Below are 9538 nucleotides of genomic sequence, written 5' to 3' on the forward strand. Positions count from 1 at the left end.
CAGTATAACCACAATGATAGCCTGCTGGAACCCTTCTGCTACAGTACTAACCACAATGATAGCCTGCTGGAACCCTTCTGCTACAGTACTAACCACAATGATAGCCTGCTGGAACCCTTCTGCTACAGTACTAACCACAATGATAGCCTGCTGGAACCCTTCTGCTACAGTACTAACCACAATGATAGCCTGCTGGAACCCTTCTGCTACAGTACTAACCACAATGATAGCCTGCTGGAACCCTCCTGTCTACAGTACTAACCACATGATAGCCTGACTGGAACCCTTCTGCTACAGTACTAACCACAATGATAGCCTGCTGGAACCCTTCTGCTACAGTACTAACCACAATGATAGCCTGCTGAACCCTTCTGCTACAGTACTAACACAATGATAGCCGCTGAAACCTTCTGACAGTACTAACCAAATGAGCCTCTGGAACCCTTCTGCTACGTGATAGCCTGCTGGAACCCTTCTGCTACAGTACTAACCACAATGATAGCCTGCTGGAACCCTTCTGCATCAGTACTAACCACAATGAAAGCCTGCTGGAACCCTTCTGCTACAGTACTAACCACAATGATAGCCTGCTGGAACCCTTCTGCTACAGTACTAACCACAATGAAAGCCTGCTGGAACCCTTCTGCTACAGTACTAACCACAATGATAGCCTGCTGGAACCCTTCTGCTACAGTACTAACCACAATGATAGCCTGCTTAACCCTTCTGCTACAGTACTAACCACAATGATAGCCTGCTGGAACCCTCTGCTACAGTACTAACCACAATGATAGCCTGCTGGAACCTTCTGCTACAGTACTAACCACAATGATAGCCTGCTGGAAACCTTCTGCTACAGTACTAACCACAATGATAGCCTGCTGGAACCCTTCTGCTACAGTACTAACCACAATGATAGCTGCTGGAACCCTTCTTACAGTACTAACCACAATGATAGGCTGCTGGAACCCTTCTGCTACAGTACTAACCACAATGATAGCCTGCTGGAACCCTTCTGCTACAGTACTAACCACAATGATAGCCTGCTGGAACCCTTCTGCTACAGTAACAACCACAATGATAGCCTGCTGGAACCCTTCTGCTACAGTACTAACCACAATGATAGCCTGCTGGAACCCTTCTGCACAGTACTAACACATGATAGCCTGCTGGAACCCTTTTCATTGTGGTTAGTACTGTAGCAGAAGGTTCCAGCAGGCTATCATTGTGGTTAGTACTGTAGCAGAAGGGTTCCAGCAGGCTATCATTGTGGTTATACTGTAACAGAAGGTTGTTTCTGGGAGATGAGCTGGGAAGCAGGAGTCATGACATGTGTTGTCACCCCCAGAGAGGTCCTCCTGGCTCTCATCATCAAACCATCAGCTGGAGATGATACAGCCTCGGTCTACACTCTAGCTGGCATTACATTACAGCACCGCTACTCCAATCCAATGTACGGTAGCTACTCTAAGGTTCTTGCTGTATTACATTGATCGGTTCATTGCACTCATTTCAGTTGTGGTATTGACAATGGAAGTATATTTTGGGCTAATTTTCACTCATGCATCATTAGGGAAAGTGTTATTCGTTTTTCAATACGGAGACAATTTCATATTTGTAAAGGAGGGATGAGTTTATTCAGTTTATTTCCATGATAAGTCGTGATTCAAGTGGTGGTTTCAGTCGTTCAACTAGCTGGATATTCATGGGAGGTACTGTGTGATTCGGGTGGAGACTTTGTATGGACTTTTTTCTTCAGTGACTAATCTATGGTCGACCTGCTTTGTTGCAGCCAGAGCCTCAAGTCGTTTCTCCTACTCCACTGACCTGACTTATGTAAGACTAGCGAAAGGTGGCCTTAGCCGGCAGGGTCTACTGGCTGGATATGTGTTGACTCACCCACTGTGGCTGTAGCTCGGCTGTCCTCCACCCACTACAGTACAACTCTTACCAGGCTGCTGTTTATTGTGTTATTATTAGTAGCTATAATAATTTCAGGTTGCATTTCATAAAAGCGAGTCCTTCGACAATGGGTATTAAGTTGTTTTCTGGCAAATAACTGAGGCGCCGCATGTGGGAGGCCATCAGAGCAGGTAGTCAGGAATTCTCTACTATGAATCCCATAGGTCAGCCATTTTGCTTGCTTTAAAAATGTCACTATGATAAATGCCAAAAGACAAATCTATCATTCTGTTCCAGGTGGCCATCATCGCGGGGAACTTTGAATTGGCAGAATTAATCAAGAATCACAAAGAGACCGATATTGGTAAGTTACTGAACCAAACACTTATATGTGTGTCTAAACTGGGTTTATTTAAGAGAAGAAGAAAACACGTTCTTGTTTTAATATAGGAAATGGTGAGACTGGTAAACCATTGAGCGCAGCGGTCAGTATGGTTGACCAGGCTAGGAAATGGTTGCAAGCAAATCTGTTGTATTGAATGGGATTCAAGTCATGTCCACTTCATGTGCTTCTTTATAAATGCTGTATGTTGTTGACCAAAGATCTTCCTCTCTGAATGGGCCCTGCTGTTACCTGTTTGATGGACCTGCACTGTGGTTCCTCTCTCACCTATAGACAGTCAGTTTTCTGCTCCAATCCCACATCTACTTCCACACATAGCCACAGTACACAGTGGAGCTGACCTACATAGAGTAGAGAGACTGGGATGAGAACACACACACACACGCGTCACACACATCCTGCATGCACACATACACACACACGCATGTGCGCATGAACACATGTATGAACACACACACACACACACACACAAACACACACACACACACACACATTTATAAAGTGTACTCTTTCTAATAGGTTACTTTACTGTATAATGTGTACTGTATGTAGTACACTATAGAATACCTCTAAAAAGACAGTATGCCTTTGAGAACTAAGAACAGTGTTCCAGTGGTTGTCTGTGATATGAATGGGACAATCTCCCTCTATTGTTCACAAAGGGCACATCCATCCTTTCTTATCCTCACACTACACTCTTAGAAAAAAGGTGCTGTCTAAAAGGGTTCTTCATCTGTCCTCATAGGAGAACCCTTTGAAGAACCCAATTTGGTTCCAGGTAGACCCCTTTTTGTTCCAGGTAGAACTCGAGGTGGAAAGGGTTTTACATGGAACCAAAAAGTGTTCTACCTGGAACAAAAAGGGTTCTACCTGGAACCAAAAAGGGTTCTCCTACGGGGACAGCTAAAGAACCCTTTTTGAAGTGTACACTACCGTTCAAAAGTTTGGGGTCACTTAGAAATGTCTGTGTTTTTGAAAGAAAAGCTCATTTTACGTCCTTTAAAATAAAATAAAATAGATCAGAAATACAGTGTAGACATTGTTAATGTCGTAAATGACTATTGTAGCTAGAAACGGCAGATTTTTAATGGAATATCTCCATAGGCGTACAGAGGCCCATTATCAGCAACCGTCACTCCAGTGTTCCAATGGCACGTTGTGTTAGCTAATCCAAGTTCATCATTTTAAAAGGCTAATTGATCATTAGAAAACCCTTTTGCAATTATGTTAGCACAGCTGAAAACTGTTGTTCTGATTAAAGAAGCAATAAAAAGGGGCCTTCTTTAGACTAGTTGAGTATCTGGAGCATCAGCATTTGTGGGTTCGATTACAGGCTCAAAATGGCCAGAAACAAAGACCTTTCTTCTGGAACTCGTCAGTCTATTCTTGTTCTGAGAAATTAAGTCTATTCCATGCGAGAATTTGCCAAGAAACTGAAGATCCCGTACAACGCTGTGTACTACTCCCTTCACAGAACAGCGCAAACTGTCTCTAACCAGAAGAGAAAGAGGAGTGGGAGGCCCCGATGCACAACTGAGCAAGAGGACAAGTACATTAGAGTGTCTAGTTTGAGAAACAGATGCCTCACAAGTCCTCAACTGGCAGCTTCATTAAATAGTGCCCGCAAAACACCAGTCTCAATGTCAACAGTGAAGAGGCAACTCCTGGATGCTGGCCTTCTAGGCAGAGTTCCTCTGTCCAGTGTCTGTGTTCTTTTGCCCATCTTAATCTTTTCTTTTTTATTAGCCAGTCTGAGATATGGCTTTTTCTTTGCAACTCTGCCTAGAAGGCCAGCATCCCGGAGTCGCCTCTTCACTGTTGACGTTGAGACTGGTGTTTGGCGGGTACTATTTAATGAAGCTGCCAGGTGCCCTAAGGTGCTGGTGATGGGGATTCTCTCTAATCTTTCTTTGCTTGTCACTTTGTAACTGCTGGAGTCAGGTCTTTCCTGTGTCCTAAGGCCAGGCTTTTGACATTATGAACTCGCCTCGGCCTTCTGGCATGCTGTCAACATAATGCTACTGCCAGCAATCTTACTGTGCAATTGCCGGAGCATTTCTGTCTTTTCCTCTCCAAATAGGCACTGACACATCCAGTAACTCATTTTGTCATGCATTTTCAACCTCCCAAGAGTATTTTTTTTTCTCTCTCTGTCTTCCATTCCGTCATCGCTTCTTAATGTTTTGTAACCTCCTTTTGTAAATTGCTGAACATCTCCTATCTGATCTGACAGTCAAACACTGAAAAGTCTTCGTAACAGTGGACCTCAGTACATGTTCATTTATAACTACTGTGTACGATATAGTACAACAGCATACCTACAGACAGGGTGTGTGGCGATGGGGGGGGGGGGGGGGGGGGGGGAGGAGGGAGTGCACATTAATTCTATTAACCTAGTACTGCAGTGGGCTACACCAGGTCACACAGAGTGTTTCTTTGTAGTCTTAAACAAAAGTATACACCTCACACACATGGTTATGAGCTTTAAAAAAAGAAGACACCTGTACCATGTCAGATATAGAGTTGAAATGTATAAAAGGTTTGCATCCCAATAGTACACTTTATATACAACACAGAAGACTGAAATATAACAAAATCAGTTGGCATAGAAAAAAATKGATTTTTGGAATAAAATAAAAAGTGTATTAATTATAAACTAATGAAAAATATGAATAACATTCCACCCAAGAGGCCAATACAGGGCGATTTGGTCATTTGACTGCAGGAAAGGGTAAGAACTTGTATGCCTTTTAGGATTTTAGTACAACTGTCAAACCAGTATATAGTATCGTAACACAATAATTAAAGCATTTTTAGTATTTTATAGTGTAGCAACCTTGCCAGTTGGCATGCCAGCTAAAATAGTTTGACAACTTACTCTAACTTACTCTCTTACTCTTGATAGCTTGAAATGGCTTGGTAGCTATGAGGTCGGGGGATATGGAACCTATCTAGCTGGCTAGCTAAAGCCAACTTCATAAAATTGCTAGGTGGCTGGTATTACAGAGAAACAACATTTGCATTTGATGTATTCATCAAGAAGGAATCAATATGCTACATAGCTTGATCAAATTAAAAGTTAAAAAAATAGCAAAAAAATACAAAAACAATAGTAACACAATACAATAACATTAAAAAGGCTATATACCAGGAGTACCGGTACCGAGTGAATGTGCAGGGGTACGAGGTAGTTGAGGTAATTGAGGTAATATGTACATGTACGTAGGGGTAAAGGTGACTAGGTAATCAGGATATATAATAAACAGAGTAGCAGGAGCGTATATGAAGAGTGTGTGTGTGTGTGTGTGTGTGTGTGTGTGTGTGTGTGTGTGTGTAACTGTGTGGTGTAGGTAGTATCTAGCGTCCTGACTAACATATCTTTGCTCCGTGGTGCACCTTGGAAGGAAGTATTTACAAGGGCGAATAGGCGGGGTACTCTTTGCTTGCTCCAGTCAGTGTGCCCGCTCCGCAAAATACAGCTGACACATTTWWAAAAAATTATAATAATGATAAAACATCAGCTTAAAAATGAATTTTTGTAATTCATTTAATTTATTTAAAAAACTGACACCTGGGGGGGCATGTGCCCATGAAAACCTATAGTATCTGCCTTGTTCAACAGTCAACTATGTAAATCATTGTCACATATAGCTACCCAGTGGTTGCCATGGTTCCCAGATCCATGTGATAATAGGCTTAGGGGATCTGAATCTTCGGTTCCTCGATGATGATGATGGGAGACTCATGGGTAGGGAGGTAGCCTCTTTATATAGTATACATCTATGCATTGATGGTTAGTTTTCCTAAAACATTTTTAACTTATTAGTGCTGTTTACATCAATATCCTGCGAACAATTATCCGCCTTGCGTCATTGTATGATCTACTGTATCACTGATCTATGTGGTGATTCATGCGATGCCAGAAGTGTTCTATCTCATTTCCTATCTCTATGGATCCATCACTCAGGGTTTGTGATGCTTAAACAAGATGGTTCCTCAGTATTTTACACTCTTTGCGGTTGATCTATTCCAGCACAAGTTGCTCATTCATTTGGGTTGTGTTTGATTGATTGAGTGGTTGATGTTTTAATGCAAATGTTCAGGTTTAGGAGAGTTAATGTTATTCCTTGGAGAGGAGAGCGGTGGTTGGTGCTTGTCAGGTTGCTACAGTGGCTTGTGAAAGTATTCACCCCCAATTGGCATTTTTCCTATTTTGTTGCCTTTACAACCTGGAACCTGGGGTGTTTGTATCATTTGATTTATACAACATGCCTACTACTTTGAAGATGCAAAATATTTTTTTATTGTGAAACAAACAAGAAATAAGACAAAAAAAACGGAAAACTTGAGTGTGCATAACTATCCATTCTTCAAGGCAAGACTGCTCCAGCAGTCTTAAAGTCATACCACAGATTTTCAATTGGATTGAGGTCTGGGCTTTGACGAGGCCATTCCAAGACATTTGAATGTTTCCCCTTAAACCACTCGAGTGTTGCTTTAACAGTATGCTTAGGGTCATTGTCCTGCTGGAAGGTGAACCTCCGTCCCAGTCTCAAATCTCTGGAAGACTGAAACAGGTTTCCCTCAAGAATTTCCCTGAATTTAGCGCCATCCATCATTCCTTCAATTCTGATCAGTTTCCCAGTCCCTGCCAATGAAAAACATCCCCACAGCATGATGCTGCCACCACCATGCTTCACTGTGGGGATGATGTTCTCGGGGTGATGAGAGGTGTTCGGTTTGCGCCAGACATAGCGTTTTCCTTGATGGCCAAAAAGCTCAATTTTAGTCTCATCTGACCAGAGTACCTTCTGCCATATGTTTGGGGAGTCTCTCACATGCCTTTTGGCGAACACCAAACATGTTTGCTTATTTTTTTCTGGCCACTCTTCCATAAAGCCCAGCTCTGTGGAGTGTATGGCTTAAAGTGGTCCTATGAACAGATACTCCAGTCTCCGCTGTGGAGCTTTGCAGCTCCTTTAGGGTTATCTTTAGTCTCTTAGTTGCCTCTCTGATTAATGCCCTCCTTGCCTGGTCCGTGACTTTTGGTGGGCGGCCCTCTCTTGGCAGCTTTGTTCTGTTGCCATATTCTTTCCATTTTGGGATGTTCAAAGTTTCTGATATTTTTTTAGAACCCAACCCTGATCTGTACTTCTCCACAACTTTGTCCCTGACCTGTTTGGAGAGCACCTTGGTCTTCATAGTGCCGCTTGCTTGGTGATGCCCCTTGATTAGTGGTGTTGCAGACTCKGAGCCCTTTCAGAACAGGGGTATATATACTAAGATTATGTGACAGATCATGTGACACTTAGATTGCACACAGGTGGACTTTATTTAACTAATTATGTGACTTCTGGAGGTAATTGGTTGCACCAGATCTTATTTGGGGGCTTCATAGCAAAGGGGGTGAAWACATACAGTTGAAGTCGGAAGTTTACATACACCTTAGCAAAATACATTTAAACTCAGCTTTTCAAAATTCCTGACATTTAATCCTCAAAAAATTCCCTGTCTTTGGTCCGCTAGGATCACCACTTTATTTTAAGAATGTGAAATGTCAGAATATTAGTAGAGAGAATGATTTATTTCAGCTTTTATTTCTTTCATCACATTTCCAGTGGGTCAGAAGTTTACATTAATTCAATTAGTACTTGGTAGCATTGCCTTTAAATTGTTTTACTTTGGTCAAACGTTTTGAGTAGCCTTCCACAAGCTTCCCACAATAAGTTGGGTGAATTTTGGCCCATTCCTCCCGAATAAAATTTGATTTGATTTGACTGAGTCAGGTTTGTAGGCCTCCTTGCTCGCACACGCTTTTTCAGTTCTGCCCACACATTTTCTATAGGGTTGAGGTCAGGGCTTTGTGATGGCCACTCCAATACCTTGACTTTGTTGTCCTTAAGCCATTTTGCCAGAACTTTGGAAGTATGCTTGGGGTCATTGTCCATTTGGAAGACCCATTTGAGAACAAGCTTTAACTGTCTTAAGATGTGGCTTCAATATATCCACATAATTTTCCTTTCTCATGATGCCATCTATTTTGTGAAGTGCACCAGTCCCTCCTGCAGCAAAGCACCCCCACAACATGATGCTGCCACCCCCGTGCTTCATGGTTGGGATGGTGTTCTTTGGCTTGCAAGCCTCCCCCTTTTTTCCTCCTAACATAACGATGGTCATTATGGCCAAACAGTTATATTTTTGTTTCTTCAGACCAGAGGACATTTCTCCAGAAAGTATGATCTGTGTCCCCATGTGCAGTTGCAAACCATAGTCTGGCTTTTTTTATGGCAGTTTTGGAGCAGTGGCTTCTTCTTTGCTGAGCTGCCTTTCAGGTTATGTCGATATAGGACTCGTTTTACTGTGGAAATAGATACTTTTGTACCTGTTTCCTCCTGCATCTTCACCAGGTCCTTTGCTGTTGTTCTGGGATTGATTTGCACTTTTCGCACCAAAATATGTTCATCTCTAGGAGACAGAACGTGTCCCCTTACTGAGCGGTATGACGGCTGCGTGGTCCCATGGTGTTTATACTTGTGTACTATTGTTTATACAGATAAATGTGTACCTTCAGGCGTTTGGTAATTGCTCCCAAGGATGATCCAGACTTGTGGAAGTCTACAATTTTTTTTCTGAGGTCTTGGCTGATTTCTTTTCGATTTTCCCATGATGTCAAGCAAAGAGGCACTGAGTTTGAAGGTAGGCCTTGAAATACATCCATAGGTACACCTCCAATTGACACAAAAAATGTCAATTAGCCTATCAGAAGCTTCTAAAGCCATGACATCATTTTCTGGAATTTTCCAAGCTGTTTAAAGGCACGGTCAACTTAGTGTATGTGTCACGTTCTGACCATAGTTCTTGTGTGTTTTGCTTGTTTTAGTGTTGGTCAGGTTGTGAGCTGGGTGGGCATTCTATGTTGTGTGTCTAGTTTGTCTGTTTCTATTTTTGGCCTAATATGGTTCTCAATCAGAGGCAGGTGTTTTGTGTTGTCTCTGATTGGGAATCATATATAGGTGGCTTGTTTTGTGTTGGGGTTTGTGGGTGGTTGTTTCCTGTCTTTGTGTTTTCTCTGCACCAGATAGGGCTGTATCGGTTTGCCACATTTATYATTTTGTTATTTGTAAGTGTTCWCAGTTTCGTAATTAAACATGTTGAGCACTGGCTACGCTGCGTGTTGGTCCGATCCTTGCTACACCTTCTCTTCTCGTGAAGAGGAGGAAGGCTGCCGTTACA

General features: G+C 42.4%; 1 protein-coding gene across 1 annotated transcript in view; it reads left to right on the forward strand.

Annotated features, from left to right (window-relative positions):
* Positions 1-9538, forward strand: part of LOC111952241 (SH3 and multiple ankyrin repeat domains protein 2-like) — a 99150-nt gene that overhangs the window by 69587 nt on the left and 20025 nt on the right. Inside the window, exon 12 of the mRNA XM_023970785.2 lies at positions 2200-2266. Within this exon, the coding sequence (XP_023826553.1) occupies positions 2200-2266 (67 nt within the window). The remainder of the gene's footprint in view (positions 1-2199; positions 2267-9538) is intronic.

The sequence above is a fragment of the Salvelinus sp. IW2-2015 genome, linkage group LG26 (assembly GCF_002910315.2).
Source record: "Salvelinus sp. IW2-2015 linkage group LG26, ASM291031v2, whole genome shotgun sequence".
NCBI lineage: Eukaryota > Metazoa > Chordata > Actinopteri > Salmoniformes > Salmonidae > Salvelinus > Salvelinus sp. IW2-2015.